We start from the raw sequence: 26,014 nt of genomic DNA, 5'->3' as shown, positions 1-26,014 counted from the left end.
GATGTTAGGCGGAGTTAGTCGAAGGAGGAAGAGGATGGCCGAGGGCTCGGGGAAGTTGGACGAAGTGCGTTGAAGTACGTCAAAGCGCGAGAGGGTTGGATGAACGTCTAGGAGGAGTAGATAATATTAGCTGAGAAGATCGCTGAAGTTCTTCAGCGATCCTTGATTGTTGTCAGTAGTAAAAGACAGATAGAGATAGCTATAAATCAAGATACATCGCCATCAGTAGATCAAAACCCTAGTTAGAGTAACTACGCCGAAGTACGCCGTAGTTACACCCCTTTCGACGTCTGCGCCGAACATTTTGAAGTACCCTTAGCAGAGCATTCACCACACACACCACCGACTGAATTGCATCAACATTGAACGAGTCGCAGCAAGAACTTACGAGGGCCAATACAACCAACACGAAAGTCTTCACCACCATCGAGACGACGTTGACAATCGGTACAGAGCTCACCCTCTAGCCGAACAACAGCACCATTTTTGTTGCGGAGGCGCCAACCTTGGGCCAAACGATCGAGCTAATGATTAGAATCGATAAAACTTGAAAGAATTCGAGACTTACAGCGTTCTTAAACCACTTTACAGTGGGCTTGATGGCGTTGGTTTCGCGGAAACGGTCCAGAGCTTCGTTCTTCAACGCGAGACGAACAGAGGGGAAGGTCATGCTGGCCCAAAGGGTAGCTAACAAGTCAGAAGCGAACAGAACTCGGTGGAATTCTCACCGATTTCGGAGTCTTTTCGATCCTCGAGCAACTTAACCAGTTCCTGGTTGACGGTAACCTTGCGAGGGGCGTGAAAGATGTCACCAAGTTCTTCGGGAACCTCCACAAGTTCGTCGGAAGCCTCAGAAGGAGGACCAGTGGGTTGCTTACCGGGAGAATTTTCATTTTCGACGACGGTAGGGTGTTCGGAGTCGACGGATTTGGCGGGAGATAGGTTCTCACCAGTGGCAGATGGCCCAGCACCCCCTTCGAAGTCGAAATATTGCTCGATGACATGGTCATCAAGGAGCGATTGTGCTTCGCGAGAAGGACCGGATTGATACTTCTCCTTAATGGTGTCGAGAGCTCGTCGAGACGCATCAACCAATGGGGGTTGAGAGGAAGCGGCTTCAGACGTAATTCTCATTCTTTTCGTTTTACGCATAAGGAGTTCGGGGTCGACGTCAGGCAGGATTGCCAAGGTAGAAGCTCGAGTTTGACGGGAGGAGGTGGAAGGAGACAACTAATCTCGTCAGCCAGTGAGAGATAGGAGGATATACATCGAATTCGAAGGGAATTGCTTACAGTACGCTTAGACATGCTCACAGACAGGTCAGAGTTGGAAGGATACTCTAAGATATGAGTAAGATATGGATGGATGATGATAGATAAGTAAAAAGAACGACAAACAAGAGGTAAAGAGAGAATGAGGAGGAAAGAAGAGAAAGAAGACGGGGAGGTAACTTGGTCAGTAATTTCTCGATCACATTGGAGGTCCGTGCGGGTGACGCGTTTTCATGGCAACCGTCACACTAGCGTGGGTATGATGTCAGGGCGCACCAAAGGTGTCTAAGAACAATCCATGTGCATCACCTGGTTACAGGGTTCAGGATCCTCGGCGAGGATCCTTGAGACAGGGGGGGAAACTTGTTACGGGGTAACAACGAATCGAGAGGACTCTATCGAGTTCGACGGATTAGGACAGAGGAAAGCGGGAGTTGGAGGCAGTGCTGCAGTAGGTAGGGACGGGTTTTCCCCTTTCGAGATTTCCCCACTGGGTTTGCTCAAAGCGGTTTTTCACCTGTCCGAGTATGTACGTACGTAGACGCTTGCAGCAGGAAGAGGACAAAGGGCGAGGATATCCGTAGACAGTATATAGTACAATCAGCAAAGTACCAACTTTGCTGATTCTTCAATATCATTCTTTGGCTACATCGATTGTAGAGGAGACACGATCCATTAGCACCAGAGCCCCTAGAGTTCCACGAGACATCCATCGAGTTCGACCCAACCTGCGACCTAGTCGTCGTGTTTCCAGTACCGTTACACGTCTCTCCTCCCACCTTAGGATTAAAGATATGCAAGAAACCATGGTATTCAGAAGGTACCAACTCCAGCAGTTCTTCTTGTTCTTCCTCACTAAGTTCGTCTTCCAACGCCGAGTCTCTAGGTCCTAAAACCTCCCCTTCCTTGAACCCAAAAACTGCACTAACTTCTCCCCTTCTCTTTTCGATCTACACGGGATCTTTATTACCTCCTCCCTAACATCCAGGACCACTCCTTCCTTCTTCATCCATTCCCATCATATCACCACATCTGCATTGCACAACTTTGTGACATCCAACCAAATCATACAGACTTCGTCCTCAATTGACACACGGATCCCTGTTTCAACAAACTTTGTGATGGGGCCACCGATACTTTCTGAACCATCGAACATACGTACAGGTACTTCCTCTGTGTATCTTATCACTTCCAATCCTAACTCCTCCACTGTTTTTGGGTTTATATATGGACTAGTTGCTCCTGAATCCCATAAGGCGACCACCTGGGCCCCTTTAACGTTGATTTTTGTTTTCGGTTGTCTCGCATTAGTGATGGGTATCGTGATGAAATGTCCGTCTTTGTATACACATGGTTCTGCTACTGTCAGCTCTTTCCTGTTAATATCAGAAGGAACAATAGCAGAGAGGACAGAGAAATGGACCCGCCGACGTTCTCTCAAACCAAAGGGTCCAGGCCTTTTCCCTCATCCACATCCTCTCCTGCTGCCACATTCATCTGCCTCGGCTCCCCCACCGCTACTGCATTCCCTCCTGTTCCCCTATTCCTTGAGCTCTTCCACATCTCAGGAGGATTCATCTTTCCTTGAGCTACCTTAGCCGCTACTAAAGGACAATCCTTCACATAGTGTCCCTGGCCTCCACACTCCAAGCACGCTCGTTCGGCCCTCCACTTTTCTCTCTGTTTGAAACTTGGCCTAGGGGTAAGAGGATCCCCTTGTTTCCAAACCTGTGATCCTATCACTAAGTTACTCCGACTTGGGGTAGGAAGCGGCACCGCGCCCACAGGATTCTTCGCGGGTGTCATTGATAACATCGCCGTTGATTGTACGAAGTTAGGTGTTCTTCCCCAGTTTGTTTTCTGCCCATTAGCCTGTCTCTCCACCCAATGCTCAGTCATTCTATTGTCCAATTTGATCACCACTGCCTTCAGCTCTTCCATAGTCCCAATCTCCTCTCTCCGGGAAAGCTCGTCCTTCATAACTTCGTGTAATCCGTTAATAGCCTGAGCCACTAACATTTCCTCCTCACTCCACCCCAATATTGCGATATACTTTTGGAATTCAGTGAAGTACGCTGATGCCTTCCCTTGCTTCTGTTATAATTCTCTCAAACCCTGGATAGCCGTACCCCTCTCATCTGGGTCACCGAAGTTCCTTTTCATCCAAACAGCAAACTCAGAACGTCTTGAGAGGAAAGGAGGAAGAGGAGTAGAAAGTAGATGAGGCTGCACCGCCAGCAGTGCAACCCCTCTCAAGAACCCTACCATCCACAACACACTCTGCTCCTCACTCTCAAACATATCCTTCATCACACTCAACGCCAACGAACACTGAGTCAAGAACCCAGTGAGTTTCTCTCTTGACCCATTGAATTCGTCCGGGTCCTTTGGTTTCGGTGCTCGAGTTGACAAAGTTGTTGCTGACCCTTCTCTAGTTCCCCGCTGTCCTCAACGAAGTTCTTGTACTATCTCTGTCAGAGCTTCACTCTTCTGGTTGTCAGCAGCCTTCAACTCCTTCAGAGCTCTCATCATCCACCAACATCCCATCTCTAATATCTTCTTCAAATCTCTCCGGTGAGTTCCCTCCCCTAGGTCGCACTGTATACAAACTTCTTCCACCAGTTGATCCCCCATCTTCTTCCTCTAATCTTCTCCCTTGATCACCCTCCTCAACCCATGGGTTGCCCAAGTATGTGTCAGAAGGTGGCTGGGAGAGAAAAGATGAATCCCTAGAACCGTGAGGTTCTAGGTTACCTTGGTTATCTCCCTGTTTGTTCCTCAACATTGCTTCAGCCGTTCTTCTCTCTCTCTCTTTTCCTCTAGTCCACATGTATCTTCCCGCGAGTTACTGAAGAGTCGGTAAGGACAATCTCTGGTACTGTCACGGTGTTGTTTCTTTGTTAACTTCCTAGGACCGACGGCCAATAACTTTGTGGGCTTCGACCTTTCAACTACCTCGTTGTTCAAAATACGAACTAGGTGGCTATAACTTCTGGGTGTCATAACTTCGTACTTTACTAACTTATATCACTAAGACAACAACCAGAGATCGTCACAGATCTCTGGGAACTTCGGCCCTTAAGTCCTTCATCCTTCCCTAACTTCTTCAACGCGGAACTTTGTTCAACCCAAAGTCCCAAAGTTCGTGCCTCCCTAACCTTGTATCTCCCTAACCTTGTATCTCCCCAACTTCCTACATGACTAACTTTGTCCTCGACGAAGTTAGCCTCCTAATACCCTCGTGGGTGATGAAGTTCATGAGAACTGGATCGTTGATGGCAAACTGATGTCCAAAGGAACCTCGTTGATGGGAAAAGATGATGTCAAGCAGCCCGGCGTGACAACCACTCACAGGAAGAGACACGAACTTAGATAGCGTGTGGAGATTTGGTGAACAATGTTTTGTTCAGATACCAAGGGAGACAAGGCTGAAGTCGAACTTCACGGTACCTAGGGGTTTGTCAGCCATTATACTAGGTCAGGATGAGGGTGTGAGCGGTTGGATCGTTAGAATGGACGGATTGGGACAAATCAAACACTCACGAGACGTTCATCGCTCGACAGGACGAATGGTGGCTACTAGAGAGCCGCCAGATGTCATCCAAACCCGTCTCGACACCATAGAAGTAGACCTAGACCCTGTTGTCAACAAAGAAATTTTCCCTGACGACCGCTCAGAAAGTGAGGAACAGGAAAATATTGATAATGAACAAGGAAATGATGTCAACAGAGACAACTCACCTAATACAGGTCCACAATTTACTGAAAGACAACGTGGACAGGGCATCTGGGGAGGAAATTGGGTCTATGAGAACAATATCGTCGAAAATGAAAGAAATGATGAGGAAGGAAGAAATGATGGGGACGAGGGGATCGTGACGACACGTCACGGACGAATTATTCGACCCCCCCACCGTTTTGCGAGCCTAACAGACTCATTCCTAGAATTTGGTCGCGAGCCTAATAAGTTAATCGCACTCGCCTCTATCGCAGGTATTGAAAGCGACACTTTGCTCACTGATCCTGTCTCTCCTGAAGAAGCAGTAAACGGCCCAGATGGTGAGAAGTGGCTAGAATCCATGGAGAAAGAGATATCCAACATAGAATCTAAGGATACATGGGTGGAGACAGTACTTCCACCGGGACAAAAAGCCATTGGATGTAAATGGGTATTCAAAGTGAAGACAGATTCTGAGGGAAACCGACTGAAGTACAAGTCACGACTAGTAGCCCAAGGCTTCTCACAGATACCAGGTGTTGACTACCAAGAAACAATCGCACCTGTAGGAAGATCGGGATCGTTGCAAATACTCTTGACTATAGCAGCAACCAAAGATCTCAAAATTCGTCAGGCCGATGTTGAAGGGGCGTATTTAAACGGTAAACTCAATGTTGAAATTTACATGAAGTATCCCAAGGGGATAAAACCAAAACCTGGATGTAATATCTTGAAGTTAATAAAGTCTCTTTACGGTTTAAAACAATGGGGTAGAACATGGTGGATAGAACTCGGGGAAGGATTATCTCACCTAGGTTTTTCAAGAATTGAGTCAGATTGGGGTCTTTACTATAGACCAGAAGGGAAAATTGAAGGAAAGGGAGCAGCAATACTGCTAGCCTATGTCAATGATCTAGTATTAGCCACAAAATTGAAGGAAGAAGCAAAGGAGATTTTTGATGGGCTAGGGAAAAGGTGGATAATAACCGACCTGGGGGAGATAAGTACCATTCTGGGTATGAAGGTAACAAGGAATAGAGAAGAAAAAATGATATGGTTAAACCAACCAGCGTATATTGGTGAGATAGTTCAGAAGTTCCCTGAAGACGACTTACATCGAGATCGAACAACGTCATTACCCCTTACTGCAAAAAAATCATCGATGTCGGAAGTGGAAAGTGATATTTGACCATTTCAAGAGTTGATAGGATGTCTACAGTGGTTAGCCACATGTACACGACCCGACATATCATATGCCGCCTCATACCTTGCTGGGTACCTCACCAAACCAACAAAGAGAGTGTGGGAAGAAGGAATAATGGTAATGACATACCTTCGGTCCACTCGGTTAGATGGTATTTGTCTCGGCGGCAAGGCTAGCAATCTAGCAGGATGGGTCGATGCCAATTGGGCAGGATGTAAAGACACACGACGATCAACAACCGGCTGGATCTTTATGATGAACGACTCACCGATAACATGGAGTTTAAAAAGACAAGCTACAGTATCATCGTTGACAGTCAAAGCAGAATACACCGCAATGGCTGAAGCAGCAAAGGAAGCTCAGTGGTTGAGAGGATTACTGAGGGAAATAGGCTACGATCAGCTAAATCCTACTGTCTTAAATTGTGATAATCAAGGATCAATATCACTAGCGAGAAAACCTGGTACTCACCAGAGGACAAAGCATATTGATATTTGACATCATGCTCTTCAAGATCTGGTCATTAATAAAGTTATTGAACTAGAATATGTCAGTACTGTCTCTCAGAGGGCAGATGTACTCACGAAGGCTTTAGGGGGACCAGTACATTTGGTGAATATGTCAGCAATACGTGTAGAACCACCGAAGAAGAAAAACACTGGTTCAGTATACGTGACATTAGATGATGATGAAATCATTGATTACAATTATCCTGATTTTGAGGATCTAGGAGATCTATCAAGTGGTACAGAGAACGAAGTGGTACCAGAGAGAGAAGTGTGGGTAGAAGGAACTTCAGAGAAACCCACCGAAGAAAAAGAGACCACCAAAGGAAAAGTTCTCGTGAGCCAAAATGTAAAATTTTCAGATGTACCTAAGAATGTGAGTAATTCTAAGATAGGTCAGAAGCCACCGGTAGAACCTAGAATTGTTAGCAAAATGAAAGAGAAGGGACAGAAGAGAAGGGAAGGCCAATTACATGGGGAGAAGAGAGAGAAAACTATGTATTCCCCGTCTCCTCATCACGACCCCTCATTTCGTAGTCTAGGACGTCCCTCACCGCCCCTTCCCACGCCTCCATCTCGTGGAGTAGATCAAATAAAGGGGACGAGGCCCCTTGTCCACCACGAGAAGCGGACACCAAAAGATACCGAGAGTACGAGATGGTTGACACCAACATCCGGAGATGAAATGTCAACATTGGAGAGAATTCAAGAAATCAGTCTAGATAATGACAGAATCAATAAACAGCATACCTTTTCTCTCGGACTCCCTCCACAGACCAACCAGGAGAAACCCACGACAAGACATAATGACATTTTTTATAAAAATAAAAGTTTTTCGGTGGGTGGTGATTCTATGAGATATCGTCAGCCAGAACCATGAAGGAAATTCATTGATTCTTGGAATTCTACTACTAAACCTGAAGTTTTAAGAAGTAGACAGGATAGAAGGAAGTTCAGACAGTCAGAAATGAGTGATAAAAGTGGAGAAAGACGAAAGGTGGACATACCGTTAATTGGAGGTAAAAGTGATGAAGTAAAAGGAAAGATAGAGAAGAGTGAGCTGTCAGTAGTCAGTGGTGACCACATGTCAGAGCGGAGCCCCACCAAAATTCATTTCACGATTTCACCTACCACTACTACCACACACATAACACTCAATATTTCATCATTACTACCTTCTACATCATCACAAACCTCGCTGTCGCCATCAATAAATCGTCCGGGACTACTGCAGAGTCGTGCATTGTCCCGTGGGGGAGTGTTAGCCGATAGAATCTGGCCAGGACGGCCAGACCGCCGTTAGATAATTACCCCTTCCGTCGAATATTTCTCCGTTCAACTTATCCTCTGAACTTTATTCGATTGTCTCTGGTTTACTGTGTGTGAGTGGAGTGTGATAAGTATAGAGACATGTAGAATTGATGCATGCTCTTTTCCAGGATCATTGGCTTGTAATTCCCGATCCAGAAAGTTTTCTTGTTGATGATCTGTTTCCTGATGATTAGATGATGATACAGAGGGGGAACAGAGCATGCATCCATTCTACATGTCTCTATACTTATCACATTCCACTCATACACAGCAAACCAGAGACAATCGAATAAAGTTCAGAGGCGAAGTTGAACAAAGAGAAATCCAATGGAAGGGTTAATAATCCTAGTGAGGATTTGGCAGTTGCAGGCCGATCCTGTCGGCTGACCACTGATCCTGTCGGCTGACCACCAGCGCTTGTTAAGATAGTGACCGGCGCACGGATTGTCTCTCGTGTTTAAAGGTGGCGGTAGGGTCGTTTCTCACAAGACCGTGAGAAAGGCGGTGGATGGCTGTGAACGGTGAGAATGGAGAGAAAGTGATACTCTCTGAGTGTGGAATTTCCGTGAGAAACTTGGGTGGCCATGCACCCCATCAAGAGGTTAAAACTGAGACTCCCCTCTAGTTTTCACTGATAATCTTCACAAGCTGCTCTCATTACCATGAACGATCATTCTGTCCTCTTTGATTCAACCACCTATTTTGTCTGGGGGCTCATTTCTGGGAGAGGTCAAGCAAGCCCTCACACTGAAGATATCATGGAGAAAACACAACACGCCTACGCGGCCTCAAAGAGAGTCCATCAAGACTACACGCGGAGGATAGCTAATCAGGAGTCAACCACCGGAGCAAGAGAGGTTGCCAAGTTGCAGTTGACCGTCAAATTATCACGCCTCATTCTTACACTTGCCAATCGTGAAGTTCCATCAGTTGAGGGTATCTCAGATGATTATAAGGATTATGACAACCATCAAGATCTTCATGAGGTATGTGCGTTTGAAGCTATGTGGTACCAAGTGTGCAACCAAGGCTGGCTTGACGGGTTCATCCCTTTGCCCAGTACCCAGCCTCAACCGAAGACAGAAGTCAATATGACCAATGCCATGTCGGTGACTCGCTTCCTGACAGCAATTGAGAGAGTGCATGACAATATTCGGGTTGAGTCAGACGGATACTTAATGTACATGATGGCAGCAGGAGCAGCAAGTTGCCGTGAGCAACTGACCTTGGCTCATCACCAGATTCCGCCAAGACTAAACCACATCCAGGAAGGTTATAATCCAGAAGAGGATAATTCATATATTGGAGACTTTCTCAAAGCCCACTCAACCCATAATCACCCTAGATTGTCTATCCCTGATGCTGTACGGTCGTGGCTCAGTGACAACTCACCACGTGTATTGCTAATGCTTCCCTCATCAGCCTATCGTAGGCCTACCATAAATGGAGGTGATATGGTAACCCTTGACCTCAACATTGTTGGGATGTTACCAACAGGTGGCACACAGATTACCAATCACGGCAAAGAAGAGAGCGCCGAGTAGGGAGATTTCTCGGCAGCCCAAATGCTGAATTAGCTCTGGCGGGAGAATCACTTGGCACAGCTTAGTTGAAGCTTGTAGAGAACCGTGAGAATGAAGGAATGATCAGATGCAGAGATGACTGAAGCTCACACATCTGTTAGGGACACAGCCGCGGACGGACCCCTCCGGAGCTGCACGGACCTGATCAGACCCAGCTGGAGACATTCCCCTCTGGAGGTGCATGATTTTCTAGCAGACCCAGCCGGGGATATGGGTGTACTTCATAAGGAAGTCACAATTTTGACAGTCCTTCTGCCTTCAGTCAACGGTCTACTGATAATTGAAGGTAAGCCAACATCTCCAGGATCTTGGAGAGGTTTGAGACAATGTGATTGCATGATAGCAGGACACATTTACCCCCACCATCTGTCCTGACATGTGTTGGAGGGATCCGATAAGCTATGCGTGTTGAAACTTTTCTCTTTGTTTGTTTGTTCATGTCTTTATGCATTACTATATTGTTCGATTACAACTGATTATGAGACCCATGCTTTAATCGACTAAGCAGATTCAGCAAGCATAATCTACCCATCGCTCGTTCACTTGTTCACTCAACCAGCTCGACCAACCGGCCTCCTTGCTTGTCTCGTCACCGCTGGAGTATAGATAGGGAAGTCAGGAAGACTAGCCATTTGTGTGAGTGGGAGTGCGACAAGCCTTAGGTTCTTATACCAACAGTCACTTCACTTGAACGTCATTGTCTTCTTGCTTGTTTGGACGGCTGCCCACCACATACATAGGGAACTCGTCCGACATTGATTAGATCAAACTCGTCCTGTCCTGTCCTCATCTCGCTCAACATGAGCATCATCACCCCCATCATGTCATCCAATGATCTCTCCAAATTGTTTGACACTGTGCCCAAGCTCACTGGGAAAGAGAACTACCTGGTATGGCATCAGAGGGTAACAGTCGTCCTCTTCATGACTCGAACTCGCTCGTTCGTTCTCCCCACCACCATAGCACCAACTGCTACCACTACAATCCCCTCCACTGGATCATCCCTTTTGCTCAAAACCTGGAACGAACGAGATGCACAGGTTGCTGCCGCCATCCTGCACTCCACTTCTGAGGACATCCTTGCAGCTCATCTTCACCTTTCGTCACCTGTTGATCCTTGTTCAACCAATTGACCGGTTTCCACCACCATTTCCCCTGCTTATCAAGCTCGAACAATCTATGATTCACTCAAGAAAACCTATGGAACTACTGGTGCTCAATATTCGTCCTGTCATGAATTACACCATCACGTGTTCCTTGTTGCGCAAAACAAGTACAACCTCCACCTTTTTGTTTTAATATTTCACCTCTGCTCTCATGCCTATCAGACATAAACTCCAAGTATCATTCTAGTATGTCAGTGCTTAGCTCCCATGCCTGCTGTCACGAACTATGTTGTGACACCTCGATTATTCCATCAACAATGACCCTCCTTTGACCATCAAAACCCCCATCACATTTTAACCTCTTTACTCTACACATAACTCAGGACATCTGAGACCAACCACGGCAAAGTACAACGGGAGAGTAAGATATATGGAGGTCTGGAGCATAGGGACAACAAAGTACCGCAAAGTTAGACGGAGTTACGCTAGGTAGGGACAATGTGTCACGAACTACATCGTAACATCCCTGACAACCGCCATCACCAACCCTCCTTTCACCATCATCGACCTTCCTTTCACCATCACCAACCTCCACTCGAACCACTGAGACGGACTACGGCAAAGTTACGAGAACCAAGAGGGTATTATTTGTCACGATAACCCCGCCTAGCGGAGAACTACGGCGAAGTTAGGGGAAGGAAGCCGAAGGAGAGAAGAGCAGGGGAAGTTAGGCGAAGTTAGTCGAAGTGAGTGGAGTAGGACATCGGGGATATGGCAAGGTACGGCGAAGTTGAACGAAGAGGACTGAGCGTGAGGCAGTGCAGGAGTTGAGGGACGTTCTATGAGAAGTGGGGAGTAGTATAGATAGTTTACAGATCGCTGAACTTCTTCAGCGATCCTTGATTGTTGTCAGTAGCGAGCGATATATTCAGTAGCTACAACCATCGAGTTAAGGAGAGCTACCACCGAGCAGTTTGACGCACTACGGCAAAGTTAGCCGTAGCTCATCGACGATCATCTTATCACTTACCACTCGACCTATCACTACGGCGTAGTTAGCCGTAGTTCCCCGACGAGTACCCTGTCCTAGGGAGACATCGACGCCCCACTACGGCGTATTTAGCCGAGGTTTGTCGACCGTCGGTCTGTAGAAGAGAAGAAACGACGATTGTGACAGCGAGTACGTGGGAGGAGTCGACAAAGGGCGGTTGACCGCTGTGGAGGACGCCGAGATGACACGAGGAATTTCAGGTGTTTGGGTACGCCCCGGTACTCGGCGACCCTGTGAGGATTCTTGGTGGTCACCTGCACGATTTAGACTTTGACGTCCTCCGAGGTCGAACGCTTGGCGGTTTGCATTGTCCAGTTGCACAGCCGTTTTCACCAACCTGTCCAGGTCATGGAAGCTTGGCCTGTGCTGTAGCCGCATTAACTCTCGTCGTACCCGGGACGTAGTCCATCGTAGAAAGTAAGACATTTCTGGTGTTTGTTGTAATCAGATCTTGACGTCAGAGACCGGAAACAGATGGAGAATTCCATGACTGTAGTTGTCTGAGTGCATTCTTGGATTTGCCTGTGTAGTTCCAGCTCCCGATCCATTGGTCCAAACATCTCGCGGAGTGTATCCACGTATCCGTCGAGTGTGTGAGGTTTGTTGCCGTCTTCTCGCAAGCTCTCGTACCATATTTCAGCGTTACCCCTTAGGTACATAGATGCAAACTGCACCTTGTCCTCCTCCGTTGGGTAGATTGTCGCCGCTACCGTTAAAAAACGCTTGATCTGATGAATGTGGGCTTCGAGCTTGTCCAAATCGTTTTTGCCATGGAACATATCGGGTTTGGGTATCGCCTTGATGGCTTCGCTGACCATTCGGGGTGTCCTTGCCACGCTCACCTTGTCAACCTGCCAACTACGGCTACCGATCTTGCTCAGTTCATCGAGCCTTCGGGAGCGGAAGCCACCGGGGTCGCTGACTGTCCCTCGACACCCCCCCAAAGTGTCATCAGGATCCTGGTGTACCCTGGGGTCCGTCCCAAGTGCCGCAAGTCCCCTCACAATCTCGGCCTGCTGTAGCAGCAAGCCTTTGCGGGAGGTGGCCAGGACTGCGGGTCGTACAGTTGGCAACTGCGCCATCGTTGGTAGATGTGGTGGCGTCTCGGGCCTACGTAGTCGCGTCCGATCCCTCCAAGATTGACGACCAGCACGGTGTATGGTACTGGTCTCGCTAACAACTGAGGCGCTGTCATCCTGGGTATTGGGCGGTTCCGAATTTGTTGGTCGAATGTATTTCTTTTCTGGTGGCATGACTATTGATTTGTAATTGATATTTACTGGTTTGGGTTTGTCTATTACATTACCCCAACTTCCGGTTCTAGCAAGGGGAAGTGTCGTCTACGCACTGGTCGGTACAAGTACGGGAAGAATGTATCTACTGTCAAGACGGCTCTAGGTTCTCGAGAGACAAGGCCTTGCTACTGACTAGTGCTTAGACGATCTATGTAGTTCAGACAGAGGAAGATACATTCTTCAAAGAGATAATGGATAGCTTCGAATAATGTATCTGCTGACTACGCTCAGGGACTCCTCAGCCATAACTCTGTGGACCCTGATCTCCTAATACCGACGTGGCAGTCATGTTCATGACATCAGGTAAGCCGCCGCCGGCGTCCTCCATATACCAGAGTTGTCACCACGTGAAACCCAGAGATGTGGGAATAGCCATCTTGCATCACTCAATAATCTCCACTGATCTACATACTCTACTGGACCCTTTCAAGCTCATCCATCACTAGGATCATGACCTGCAAAGCTTCCTATGGCTGTAAGTCAGTGACGCAAACCCCTATTGATCGCCGAACTGTCAGGACCAGACGTTGTAGATAGTCTGCGTCACTTGTGCTATGGCTGTAGAGGCCTCGTAGGGGACAAACCTATTGATGTAGAAGATCTAATAGACCTGAAAGGTTATTGAGATCGAGTGGCGAAAGATAATACTAAAGAACACAAAATACATTCGACAAGGGGACTATGGAAATAGACTGCATCTATATAGAAAAGGGGAACGGGGTGATACCGATGTAACGGAGTAAAGACGGAAATGGACATGGGGTAGAAGAGCGAAGTAAGACGGAGATCAATATGAGACACGGGGATCGAGGAAAAGTATCATGTGGTGTGAGAAAACGGAATAGGGGTAGTAGGAGAGGACATGGTAATGGAAAAGAAGTACGACTACTACACTCCCGTAACCAGGTACCCGTGATCCTGACACGAACCTCCCCTGGTGTCCCACGAGTTTGTTCGATTCGGCGTCCGAGGTGATCTGCAAGACACTGGCCTGGGTGGCCGGATCCAATCCAATTCCATTGAGGAGAACCTCCAATACCTTGCAGTGGTCCTGGCGACCGAGTGTACGCTCCAGGTTGTCGGCCTGTTCTTTGCTTGCCTCCGGTTTCCGGGGGGCGCGTGCAGAGCCTGTTTCCACTGGATAAGAGGACCCTGTGGCCAAGGAGATATCTTCTACATCCTTTTCAACAAGGTCTCTGTCCTGATGCATTCTTTTTACGGTTTGGAATGGAGACCACAAATGAGGTGGCCCAAGTGAGTCAACACCCTAGGCTTCAAGCTGAATGCGGATGCTTGTAGCAAGTGTCCTGTGAGTGTTGGCAACGTGGATCATCGCTCGAGTGTCGTCTGGCCACTCGTCCGGTGCGTCCTTGCTATATAGAAAGACATAAGATGCCACACGTTCTGCAGCTTGCATCCGGGCAACATCTCCACTGGGTTGAGCGAGTTCACTGCTTTGGATTTCTCGATTCTTCGCTATATGCATTATTATGTCTAGCAGTCCAGAGTTGTCGGAAACCTTCTTCATGTCGGTCAGCAAGGGAGATTGCCCCCTTCCAAAAAAAATATTGTTTCCAGCATCATAATCTCCATCAATGGTGATACCTGTTGGCACTGGTTTGTCGAGCAAGAACCGGGAAAGGCGAGATTGTATCAATGCAGTGTACAGAACGTCCATGCTGGGCTGTGACCAGGTGAACTTCCTAGTATCTGGAGGTTGGGAGAAGTACAGTTGAAGCCTGAATAGGCTGCCATAGGCTCCTGCACAGGCGGCCAATCGGCGTTTCACACTATCCATAGTTGCAAAGCATCCAGGACCAGCTCTTCGTAGGTAATCTTCAAATGCTTCATCATTCCCCATGTTAGTTTCCATGATGAGCTAGCTTCTCAAACACTTACTGCAAGTTGAGATGATTTAGGGGTATTTGGACACTTGCATGGCCTCTAAAACCAATTTTCACTGTCTTTTCTTGCCAACTTCTTTCCCACATCACACCTTTGATTAGTTTCTGACTTTCAGCCTCATGAGAAAACCGGGAAAAATTACCCCTTCGGGCCGGTCCACCTCGAATTTGACCCGCGATCTCAACCTATCAAACTTCCTCCCTTGTTCCCGTATATCAATCGTCATCTCCATAGGTGGCCGGTGTAAGAGAGGATTCGACGACGAGTTCGACTGCATAGCTTCGATTTGAGGTGGGGAGGGGAAGGGGTTTCACACGTTTCCCCCTTCTCTTCTTCTGCATCCACATCGAAATCTCGTCGACGGCCGGTGATTGAATCTCGACCGAGCTCCAATTAATGCTATGCTAGGGGAAGTACGTGGTGAGATCGCGAGAACGAGGATGAGGCGATACGTGAGACCGAGAATGAGGCGATACGTGAGACCGAGGATGAGGCGATACGAGAGACCGAGAATGAGGCGATACGTGAGAAAGATGAGAAGCGATGCATGAGAAACGACGGATAGACATACGTAGCAGAAATTTCCTACGCCTCAAAATCTCTTACTAACAATCTATCCAATTCGGATCATCTCTCTCTATCCCTCATCGGATCATAACCGTCCGGATCATCCTACTCGTTGATATCTATAGTCGGATCTTGTTCAACAGTATTGTCCACCAGGATTATTCTTGCATCCTCCTATGGTCGGATCTTCCTCGAATACGCAGTCGGGACATTGCCTAGATGTCAGTTCAAAGACCTGAATGCTCACGACAAGATCCGGTCTTTTGATGATATTCTCGTTTCAAGAGACTTGGACGTTATGTCGTTTTTGGCGTCTCAAAAGGAAGTTTGAAGGGGAAGGACGGAGAAAAGGAAGGAGATGTTGAAAGGTTTAGAAGTGATAAACCTCACCATTTCACCACGTATTCGCCTGTACTCTTGTCCAGTCCTAGAGCTGAGAATAGACCGGTTGACATGTCGACGTGATACATATCGGGACAGCTTCTGGACTCATTAGTATCTCATTCCATATTTATTCCTTATGTGACTTCTTCTTGTGAGTGTTACCAAGAGGTAGATAGTCAGTGAGCAGGTCTGGCAATTACCGAGACAAAGACCAGCATTAGACAATGAAAGCAGAGAATGGAAGAGGAAGAAAAGATAAGACACTCACGCGCACTCATCCGCAACTACAGCAGTTGCTTGTTTTCCCTTTGAAGTGACGATAGTCAAAGTCTTGCCACAACTCGGACCATCGTATCCATTCCCTCCGAAAACATGCCATGAAAGCGCAACGATATTATCTGAATCTTTGTATATCTTTCCGCATGCTCCCGGGTTAGAGTCCTGCGTGTACCAAGTTGCGTTGCGTGTTTATCAGCTCGTCTCTTCTAAACCTTCCACTCGCTCCTCATAAAGCGTATCATAACACCAAGTGGTAGTTTCACTCCAAGAGGTAGAGGGCGTTCATTCCAAGGGATAGATAGTATTCATCATGAAGAAATAGATGGCCGAGTGATAGTGTGAGGAATAGTGCGGAAGGAATGGATGATAAGAATATAAGAACTTATCTGAAAACCATGTATCCCCTGCTGGCGTTTTACCATTACCACCATTTCCAGGAGTTGATTTACCTGGATTGGCCGATTTAGATGTAGAAGCCGGTGGTTTGGTATTACTTGAAGTTTCCGAATGAGCCAGAAAATTCCCTCCACCCAATTCACAGTCATCATCACCACCGTCATCGTCCGTGAGATCAAGGTTGATACCCAATTGTAAATCCAGTCCGTCTAAACATGATGGTAGGTCTATAGCTGGAGCTGTTTTATCAGAGAGATTAATGTTGATGGCTATAGAACAAGCATCATCTCTTTTTCCTATTCCAATCTCATCTCTTCTCTCCACCTTGACGTCGTCGATGAAACGTTCAACCGAATCATTCTCGATGAGAGCCTCGGCCCTCTTTGTGGGTTGAGGTACTAAACGGTTCGGTTGTCGGGGAAGACGAGGCGGGGAAGTTGGATGATCATTTCGAGGAAGTACGGGAAGGGTGGTGATTCCTCTTTCTATATTCTTAGTTTCTATTGGGGTGATTTCAGTGTTCGAAGGAGCTTGAGCGACCAGTCGCTCTCGCTTAACATTGGGAGAGGTAGGATCAGGAGATGCGATCACCAGCGTGGGTCCGACAAGAAGGAACAATACGAGGGAAAAAAGAAAAAGAGTGAGAGGTGGGAGTGTTAGTCCCGTCATGGTGGATCGGTGGATATCGTTCGACCCTTTGAAAAACGAGACCAGCTCGACCGGAGAACTCTGCACAGATGAAGACGATCGGGGTGGTTAATGATTATGAATAATCTGGTGGATGCAAAACAAAAACACCTATAAAGATGACCAGCACTCTGAGAGAAAGTCTTGGCGGCCGTTTTGGTTGGTCATTGACCCTTTGAGCGACAATGGGCTCCAATCACACTACAACCCCTGTCCATCTCGGATTGGTCTACTGTAAGAGCAATGGGAGAATTGGAGAAGCTAGTTAGATGTATCTTTCCTTTGGGTCAGTGACCGGCAAGATATCAGTATACAAAGGAAGTCGTGCGAACTTTCGCATACCCCGAACCATGGCCAAAGGGGTCAGACGGTGGTGCAATAAAGATGATACACCCCTGTTACGTTAACCATAACCGGATAAGAATGAGTATGCACAAAATGACGATGCACCGATATGCCAGATGATGACACTATGTTGGTGCAATAGATCGACAACTACGCGGTAATTTCTTCTCGTTGTTGATTTTGATTTTGATTGCGACGTTGGTTGGTGATTGGTCCTTGAGCTGCAAGTGCCTCGGCTTCGGCCGCTACCGTCCGAGCGCCGGATACGGTTTTCTTCCATTCCTCCAAGCGACGCTCAAGTAACTGCCACTCGGTGGGACCGAATCGTCGGGTACCGGTGGAAGAGACGGAGGAGATGGTGACGAGTGAGGATGGTTGAGAGAGACGAGCTTTAAAGAGGTTGGCTCGAATACCTAGGGAGTCAGCTACTTTATCGATTGCTCTTGTGACTTCCGCTCACCATCAATGACCCAAGCCTCCACATCAGCCTCTGGGACCTGTAGAGCAGTGGCAATTTGAGAGTATTGTAATTGTCGGGATGAAGAGCGAGAGGCGAGGGTGACGAGTGCGATCAGTTTGATCTTCCGTAAAAGAGAGTCGGCCGTCAATGACGCCATTTCTGACCTAGTGAGCATAGAGATCAACCAGATGATAAGTCACTTACGTTGTGACTCGATCCAAGAAGTATTTGATGTGACCCAAGCTTGTCCCACCTTTACAGCCTCCAACTCGTCCGTCTGGGTGAACAGCCCCACCAATTCTTTCACAGGTCCCTCAAGCTTCTCACTGACCCCTGGAACTCGCAGCACTTCCTCAACTTCAAACCTCTTTTCATCTGTGAGAGCAAGCAAAATCGTCTTCTCCGCCAACTTCGCGTCTACGTGTTGCTTTAGAGCTACGATATGTAGCTGCAAGGCTTTTGATAATTCGCCAGAAGTCTGATAAATTTCCGCGGCAGAAATGAGGAAGGTGACCTTTTCTTGTGATGGAATAGCCCATTGAGTCAAGGCCGATTCGAGGAACGAGGGTGACAGGGGGAAGGTTGAGAGGTCGCTAGCCTGACTGAGGAGAGATAAAATGGCGAGAAGAGTGTGAGGACGAAGTGAAGAAGCAGGGGAAAGGTAATTGTAAGTGTTGTTCAATCTTGGAGATTAGCTCATGGATCTGATTCTTTTGGTAAACGACTGACATTCGACATGCGGTCTCAAGTTTGAGTGTTTTTTTGGCAGCGAAACTAGCAGCACCACCAGCTTTGACAGCGTCAACGACTGCTCGAACTTGTTCGTCATATTCTTCAGGGCTCAAGTTGGTCGTTAGTAGGTGAAGTAGTAGTATATGAGCAGGTTCGGCTTCTGAGATCATCAGCACTCATCCCATCATCATTCCCAAGAAGATTCCAAGGATGGTGAAGGAATGAAAACGATCAACTCACCCATCTCTTTCGAAGATTCCAAACCCCCTTTCAACTCTATCACCTTGGCTACTAAACTCTTCACGACCTCTTTCCGCTTCTCCTCCGGTATTTCCTGACCCTCTTCCACCTCGAGCTGAGATTGAAAGGAAGCCGTGAAAGCTCTTGATGAAGCTGAGTCAGGTGTTGGAAGAGAACGTGAAAGATGTATGGCTACTTCTCGGACCTTATTATCAGCTGATGATATTTGAGTAGTTAGACAGAAAACCAGCTCACCTGATCTCTGAACGGTAGCTCGGGTACGATTGCCACGCAGTCCGTCATGATGATGATGAGAAAAGTGGTTAGGTATAGCAAGAACGAAGGGGAAGATGGAAATTGTGAACTGAACAATAGGTGCCACAATGTGCCACTTTCTTCAAATCCCTACAAACTCCGCGTGTATATTGTGGGGCACCACCACCATCTTTCACTCCCACCCAGTCATCCAGAATTCTTTGGCTCAACCTGCTTCAGTAATCGAAAACGATGCCACCCAACGCCTCGACATCTACGATACCCCCAAAACTACCCCCAGACCAAGTACCTGTAGTGTTTCAGAGAATACGATCGGAAATGCAAAGTTTAGCGCAGAAAATAGGGGAGCTCGAATCTGAAGCGGAGGAACATGCGTGAGTCTTCCAGTTTTCCACTTCAGGTTCAGGTGTAAAGGTGACAACGACATTCAGCTGACAGGACAGATTGGTGCTTAACACATTACAACCTTTACTCCAATCGGCTCCTGAGAGAACATGTTATCGTCTCATTGGAGGTGTTTTGGTACAACGGACAGTGGCGGATGTCATTCCTACTCTCGAAACCAATTATTCTGGGATTAAGGAGGTGTTGGAAACTTTAACGAAAAGTTATAAGAATAAAGATGAAGAGTTTGTTGCTTTTCAAAGACAGTATGATATACAAGTGAGTCCAAGGACGCCTTGACTGACTTTTGCACTGAAGCTAATCAGGTAGATGCCTAAATGATCTCTTATACCCTATCATGTATCATCTACTCAGTATCAGACCCATCACGCACAAACATGCATCTCCCCTTTCTTCAATTCACAAAATCCATCTTAATTTCTATTCTGCCTCACGCGTGAATCCCATAACCAGCCTGTCAAATTACCCAATCGATCTCATTCTTCCCTCAAAGCTCTACGGATTTTCGTACCTGTTGCTCGTTGCCATTGCTTCCGACATTGAGCAGCTGTCATCCCACCGCCCATCTTAACGTCAGCTCCTTACTCGTCCCTCATTCAACAACGTCAGTCGACAAGTATCAACACATCCACCTCACGGCACTTCATGTGACCCAGAAACGCAAAATCGCCACGAAAGTGAGCTCAGGAAACGAAGCTTCGAAGACCGGACATGAGATGTATGAAAAGAAACAAGGACCAGACAAGGGATAAAATGTGAAAGGAAAATAAGGACCAACTTTTTGAGCTACCGAACCCCAATCAACATTCCCAACTTCTTGATAAACTTCAAATAACCTCAACCTCATCTCTCCCGTCCAAGCAGGTCCAGGACCTAATTTCTTTCCTTCTCCCCTGACCTTCTTCTCTGGCGTAGTTGGAGAATCACCTTCAGATTTCATTTTCTTAGGTGATACTTCTGGTGTACTATCATCTTCCCTTTTCCCATTGATCCTCCCATACTTGTAATCTTGTTGATCTTTATCCGATTGTTCATGCTTGATCAAAGAAGAATATTCACGTTTGACACCAGACATTTTGCGTGTGTTGTTTTGAAAAGGTTTCGTTTGGTTGAAATGTATGGTAAGTTGACCTTTGGTTGAAAAGAGTTATAAAAGGGCGTAAAAGATGGTTGTCAAGGTAACCCCTATGTCGTCGTCGAGTCAGGAGATAGGATAAGTTCGGTTTAGAACCGATTCGGGTATGGAACTAAGACAAGATAGGAATAAGACTGGATCGGGAAGTAAAATGCGGTTTTTGAACCTTGACGACTAAAGGAATGGAAATTAGGTAAGGTACGGGAATGAGAGACAGATAAGGTATTTAGGGGATCACGATATCAATTTCAAACTAAATATCTGGTAAGCTTGTTTTTTTTTGTCCAAGTCAATCATCTTCTCAACGATCAACGACTCTTCTCAGACGAGTACTTTCAAGACATACAAGACATCTTCTCATTGGGTTTCTTTTCATTCAGAAATCAAATAATATGGCTCCAAAAAGAAACATCGATTCGATCTCTCCTTCTCCCATTTCTTCCGAATCACTCGAGGAGAAGAATGCCACTCCCAAGAAACAAAGATCGACACCATCACCCAAAGGAAAGAAATCGACCTCATCACCTACCGTGAAAAGCGAATGGACGTCAGAAAGACATTTAAAGTTGTTTCAAGCTTTCGTAGAGGTTGCCAATGTTAAATGGGAGGATGTTGCTGCTAAAGTGAGTCGTCAAAATATCCTTTTTCTTCCCTTTATCTTAACACTCTTCCGGTCTCACTACATCGGATAACAAATCACCATCACGTCAGATACTTGCTGGATCTGACGAATCGTCCCATATATCTTCAAAGTGGTTAACTGACGGCTGTGACGTTCGCGTAGGAGATGGCTGACGATAGCTTGGTGACGGATCCACTAGTAAGATGTGTAGGGAACAATGGCAACGCGGGACGGGGAAGAAGATCCGAGAAGCCTTGTCAAGAGATTGAACCCTGGAGTTACATGAGCAGGTAGATTAAGGGTCATGATGGTAAAGTACGATCGATGAAGGAGTGAAGAGGGGGGAAATTTGGAGTCTGTAGATGATGGTCGAATTTGGGAACTGTGCATAGAATACATACAATGAACACATGCAGTTTCGTCATTTCAACATCGTTCCAAGACTACTGCAATTCCTTGACCTCCACCGATACAAGCCGCACCTAAAGCCCATTGTTTGTTCAAACGATGGAGATTGTGAGTCAGATTGGCAAGTATTCTAACCGTCAGCTACATAAGTTGTTGATGAGGAAACTTCAGCAGACTCACCTTGCGCCTGATGCGCCCAATGGATGTCCAAGAGCTATAGCACCTCCAAACATGTTGGTCTTCTCCGTAGGTAATTCCAACTCCCTTTGAACGGCTAGCCATTGAGCTGCGAAAGCCTATGCCGTCAGCCACACATTCAGTAGAGAAATCTTCCTCTCTCTCTCTCTCTCTCTCTCTCTCTCTCTCTCTCTCTCTCTCTCTCTCTCTCGCGTCTCCGGAGATCATGACACTCTAAGTCAAATCTCAACCGTGGTCACGAAAGAGTGTCTGAATCTGGGTACAACCAATGGGAGAGAATAGACCTTGAAATATATGAAGGGACAACTTCACCTCGTTCACTTCAATCAGATCCATGTCTCTCACCCCTTTCCCAATCTTCTTCAAAGCCTCTCTCACACTCACAACAGGCCCGATCCCCATGATCTCCGGCTCACAAGCGCTCCAAGCGTAACTGGCTATTCTTGCCATTGGTTTCAACCCAAATTTGCTCAAACTCGACTCGGAGACAATCACGTTGGCGGCTGCACCATCACAGATCCCACTGGCATTACCGGCTGTCACGACGCCCGTTTTGGGTATGAACACACTAGGTAAGGATGCGAGAGAGTCGAGAGAGGTTTGAGGTCGAGGGTGTTCGTCGATGTCCAAAGAGGAAGGACCTTTTTTGCCTTTGAGAGGGACAGAGACCAGTTCTGCGGTGAACGCCCCGGAGGCGAGTCCGGCGGCATAGCGTTGTTGAGAGGTGAGTGCGTAGGCTGGGGTCAGCAGGCAATTACAAGGGTAAGTAAGTGATATGGATGTTAATGTAGTACTCAAGTCACTCAATTCCAATCCTCCAGCAAGAGGCAGAAGCGAATACTCAAAGTGACGTGGGTATGGTTGGGAAGGGGGGTGGGGGGGGGAGGCGGGAAAGAAGTGGATGTGATACAAACCATCACATTCCTCCCTTGTGATACCATACTTCTTTGCCAAGTTTTCAGCAGTGACTAAAAGTCAGTTTCATTCCTTCACGCTTCTACTCAGCCATACGCTGGAATATCCATTAAAGCACGCTCCCCTTTGTGGTTCTCCCGCACTGGTCGAGTCTGAGTCAAGACTCGACAAATATTGTGAATCGTGAATTGACCGTGAGGAAATGCCAGATCAAGGTGTGATGTAAAAAATCAAAGAAAGAATGTACTCACTTCCCATAGGAGTCTTCTCCCCTCCAGGATTTTGATCAATCAAAGCCGCCGCTAAAGAATCTTCCAACCTCATATCCACTCCATATCTCGACCCATACCTCGTCGAGCCGGACAAGGTATAAGGACTCATAGACATTGCTTCTGTTCCTCCAGTGAGACAAACTTCAGCTTCACCCAAAGCGATAGTTTGAGCTGCCGTGATGGCCGTTTGGAATCCTGATCCACATAATCTTTTCTTTTCAGCTTTGTCCTCAAGAGAAATTGAGCTGACTGACCTGTTCAAAGTAAGAGCAGGGACTGTAGAGGGGAGTCCTGAAAGATGACCTACGTGTCGGGCTAGATAAGGCGTGGAATTGTCTGTTTGTGTGACGTTCCTAGAGCCTCAGCTGGTGGTGACGAGTACTAGCAAACAGCTAAGGTTATTCCACGGTGCATTTGGGAGTTGAGAGGTACAGAGATGGCGGGGTCATGAGTACATGGATCAGAGAAAAGGAGGGACGGGTACGAACCCAAAGAAGACCTGATCGACTTGTATATCGGGCAATTGGGCCAAAGCTGCTTTACCTGCTATACCTCCTAGTTCAGCAGCTTTGAGATCTCTCAATCTGTTGGATTAGCTTGTTCATGACAGTTCCTACTCTGGATGTAGCAGAAAGACGGCAGAGTGATGGACCAATGAGTGAGAAGATGCGAGCCAAGTTTGGGGTTGCTACTCACTTTCCTCCATACGCCCCGAACGGCGTTCGTTTCGCTGCCACTATGTACGCCTCCTGTCTCTGGATATGGGAAGCGAGCTTTCTGATTGATGGTCTCATGATGAGGAATACTTGTAAATGCACAAATATGTGAGGGATGCTACGAGTTGTATGTACGAGGTGACTTGGAAAGAGGACAACCGGTTAACTTTTGAACCGGTGAGTCCACCCCCCTGTGCATCGTGTCAAACGTTACAAACATCTATGAAACCTTGTCCCGCAAGCGGTTCCGTATCAGAGCTTCAAGCTCTACATGATCTGTCCCATACAAACCACACCCAAGACCATACAGCTGACAAGGAAAGAACTGGTGGTTCGCCTCTGACGAATAGCGCTCGAGATAGAAATTGCCTGACTGGGAGTTCCGGTCGATTGGGGCTCTTCGCTTTGAGGCGTCTGGCTTCATGACCATTTACAGGTGGGGCATGACCTGGGATTAGTGGTCGTTCACATGAACCCCTCCACTTCAAAAATATTCTCTCAGCGTAAGGTAGGAGGAATGATGAAATGATGGGCAGGGCCTGAGTGGAAGGAAGTGAGGCGTAGGTGGGACGACGGAAACTCACCAGGTAATGTCAAAGATTCCATCGTCGGACGGGTAGCCGAAGGCGTTCCAGAATCCGATAGACATATCAACACTGTCTTTGTTACAGCCCCTGGTGGTCAGTCTCAACCCACTACGTTCACGGCGTATGTCAAAGTATGACATTCGAGATGATAAACGAGAAGTGAATGGCTTGAAAACTCACGGGCACTCGTCTTGTACGATAGCCGTAAGTTCTTTGCCGTTTCCAGCCTTGAAGTGAACTTTGTGACCACAGTTCTTGCCGTTGTTGTAAAACTCGGGTCGGAGAGCAACCAACCATGCTGAGTCGGAATTCCAATTCCCGCAGGCACCAGGGTTACCGTATTGATAGAAGTATGTGGCGATACCTGATCGTCAGCTCCATACTTCTTCTATTTTGTACCCACGGAACATTAGAAAGCGAAGTTCCCAAGAAGGCAATGAGGGGGTGGGTAAAGGAGGAAGAGAAGGACGGTGAAGCGACATATGGAATAGGGAGGAAAAAGAAGGGGTTGGGCTTGGACGTCATAAACTCACCATTGAAACTCCCAGTGGATCGTTCTTCGAGTTCTTGATGACCACCAGTGGGCAAAGCTGTGACTTGACCAAGGCCGACAAGGAAAGTGAGGAGAGTGAAGGCAAATAGTTTCATGGTGTGGAAGTAAGTGAGATTATGAAGTGATTACCAGATCGACTGGGCAGAGCTACCTGAGCTGAGTTGGTTGAAAGTGAAGAGTGACTTGAGATGTGTTTTAAAAAGAAGAGAACAGAGTAAAGTATAAATACCCAACAACTCATCTCGAAAGAGAAACCCCACTGCCTCATGTCGCACGGCGAGGGAAAGAGCAGGAGACCCGCGTAAGAGTTCTAAAAATGCTACGGGGCGCCAGTGGGAGGATCGAGCCGCAGGTTTGTACGATGATAGAGTTTACAGGGTTGTAAGACTGTAGACCGAAGTTGACAGACAAAAGCGAGTCATTCCTCATGTTTCGCCATGATCCACGCCAGTTGTAGACGATATTGGCCAGAACCTAATCTTGCTTGTTTGTATAGTGAAGCGGGAATCTGCCGTATGCACGTTCATCCATCATAGATTCGACGAATATCGTCGCTCAAACGTTTCGGGGTCATGCCTTTGGAAGATGGGCGTTCGGGGCGCTGGATTTTGGAATGATCTCTTTCTTGGCTGATATTGCGAGTAGATTGCCTTGGGTGTTATCATCGGACCGGATTGATCATGATTTGACTATCGATGATTATTGACAAGGTGCTTGCAGTTGAGAATATCCGGTACGGAAAGGTGTTGTCTGTCGCGTGTCGTACCGAGGTGGGGAAGGTCGTAAGCCGCTTGACGAAGGGCATGATCCTTACGAGACCGGCGTGTTGTGTATCGTGGGTAGAGGAAAATGTGAGTCGTATCAGGGAGAAGGGTCAAAAAGTCAGT

The 26,014-nt window shown here is 47.1% G+C and overlaps 10 protein-coding genes across 10 annotated transcripts; 2 read left to right on the top strand and 8 right to left on the bottom strand.

Moving 5' to 3' along the window:
* Positions 1-222: 222 nt before the first annotated feature.
* TREMEDRAFT_59167 (uncharacterized protein) lies at positions 223-2,420 on the bottom strand (the record flags this gene model as incomplete). Its single annotated transcript, XM_007001480.1, has 7 exons — positions 223-314; positions 389-524; positions 569-687; positions 729-1,230; positions 1,314-1,339; positions 1,888-2,221; positions 2,367-2,420. The coding sequence occupies 7 exons, from the start codon at positions 2,418-2,420 to the stop codon at positions 223-225; spliced, it is 1,263 nt and encodes a 420-aa protein (XP_007001542.1).
* Positions 2,421-2,708: 288 nt separating this feature from the next.
* Positions 2,709-4,101, bottom strand: TREMEDRAFT_59166 (uncharacterized protein; the record flags this gene model as incomplete). Its single annotated transcript, XM_007001479.1, has 2 exons — positions 2,709-2,888; positions 3,871-4,101. 2 exons carry the CDS (start codon positions 4,099-4,101, stop codon positions 2,709-2,711), a joined length of 411 nt encoding a protein of 136 aa, XP_007001541.1.
* Positions 4,102-8,672: 4,571 nt separating this feature from the next.
* Positions 8,673-9,289, top strand: TREMEDRAFT_59164 (uncharacterized protein; the record flags this gene model as incomplete). The annotated part of the gene is made up of 2 exons (XM_007001478.1): positions 8,673-9,222; positions 9,252-9,289. The coding sequence occupies 2 exons, from the start codon at positions 8,673-8,675 to the stop codon at positions 9,287-9,289; spliced, it is 588 nt and encodes a 195-aa protein (XP_007001540.1).
* Positions 9,290-10,604: 1,315 nt separating this feature from the next.
* Positions 10,605-13,003, bottom strand: TREMEDRAFT_59163 (uncharacterized protein; the record flags this gene model as incomplete). The annotated part of the gene is made up of 5 exons (XM_007001477.1): positions 10,605-10,748; positions 10,901-10,942; positions 11,211-11,312; positions 11,730-11,807; positions 12,674-13,003. 5 exons carry the CDS (start codon positions 13,001-13,003, stop codon positions 10,605-10,607), a joined length of 696 nt encoding a protein of 231 aa, XP_007001539.1.
* Positions 13,004-14,312: 1,309 nt separating this feature from the next.
* TREMEDRAFT_59162 (uncharacterized protein) lies at positions 14,313-14,918 on the bottom strand (the record flags this gene model as incomplete). The annotated part of the gene is made up of 1 exon (XM_007001476.1): positions 14,313-14,918. One exon carries the CDS (start codon positions 14,916-14,918, stop codon positions 14,313-14,315), a length of 606 nt encoding a protein of 201 aa, XP_007001538.1.
* Positions 14,919-15,653: 735 nt separating this feature from the next.
* Positions 15,654-17,245, bottom strand: TREMEDRAFT_59161 (uncharacterized protein; the record flags this gene model as incomplete). The annotated part of the gene is made up of 4 exons (XM_007001475.1): positions 15,654-15,732; positions 15,908-16,000; positions 16,170-16,305; positions 16,600-17,245. The coding sequence occupies 4 exons, from the start codon at positions 17,243-17,245 to the stop codon at positions 15,654-15,656; spliced, it is 954 nt and encodes a 317-aa protein (XP_007001537.1).
* A 447-nt stretch (positions 17,246-17,692) lies between these two features.
* On the bottom strand, positions 17,693-19,363 carry TREMEDRAFT_56104 (uncharacterized protein). Its single transcript, XM_007001015.1, has 6 exons — positions 19,296-19,363; positions 19,041-19,245; positions 18,798-18,960; positions 18,273-18,751; positions 18,069-18,227; positions 17,693-18,021 (listed from the first exon to the last, which is right to left on the bottom strand). Exons 1-6 carry the CDS (start codon positions 19,341-19,343, stop codon positions 17,759-17,761), a joined length of 1,317 nt encoding a protein of 438 aa, XP_007001077.1. The 5' UTR covers positions 19,344-19,363; the 3' UTR covers positions 17,693-17,758.
* A 184-nt stretch (positions 19,364-19,547) lies between these two features.
* TREMEDRAFT_25547 (uncharacterized protein) lies at positions 19,548-20,000 on the top strand (the record flags this gene model as incomplete). The annotated part of the gene is made up of 2 exons (XM_007000579.1): positions 19,548-19,690; positions 19,760-20,000. The coding sequence occupies 2 exons, from the start codon at positions 19,548-19,550 to the stop codon at positions 19,998-20,000; spliced, it is 384 nt and encodes a 127-aa protein (XP_007000641.1).
* Positions 20,001-20,197: 197 nt separating this feature from the next.
* Positions 20,198-20,796, bottom strand: TREMEDRAFT_59159 (uncharacterized protein; the record flags this gene model as incomplete). The annotated part of the gene is made up of 2 exons (XM_007001474.1): positions 20,198-20,287; positions 20,500-20,796. The coding sequence occupies 2 exons, from the start codon at positions 20,794-20,796 to the stop codon at positions 20,198-20,200; spliced, it is 387 nt and encodes a 128-aa protein (XP_007001536.1).
* A 1,108-nt stretch (positions 20,797-21,904) lies between these two features.
* On the bottom strand, positions 21,905-24,065 carry TREMEDRAFT_24275 (uncharacterized protein; the record flags this gene model as incomplete). Its single annotated transcript, XM_007000419.1, has 8 exons — positions 21,905-22,016; positions 22,067-22,182; positions 22,397-22,821; positions 22,999-23,052; positions 23,251-23,480; positions 23,526-23,624; positions 23,760-23,855; positions 23,968-24,065. 8 exons carry the CDS (start codon positions 24,063-24,065, stop codon positions 21,905-21,907), a joined length of 1,230 nt encoding a protein of 409 aa, XP_007000481.1.
* Between the last annotated feature and the right edge of the window lie 1,949 nt (positions 24,066-26,014).

The sequence above is a fragment of the Tremella mesenterica genome (assembly GCF_000271645.1).
Source record: "Tremella mesenterica DSM 1558 unplaced genomic scaffold TREMEscaffold_1, whole genome shotgun sequence".
In the NCBI taxonomy this organism is placed as follows: domain Eukaryota; kingdom Fungi; phylum Basidiomycota; class Tremellomycetes; order Tremellales; family Tremellaceae; genus Tremella; species Tremella mesenterica.
Note: the sequence above shows the minus strand (reverse complement) of the source record. Positions and strands in the feature narration are given on the sequence as shown.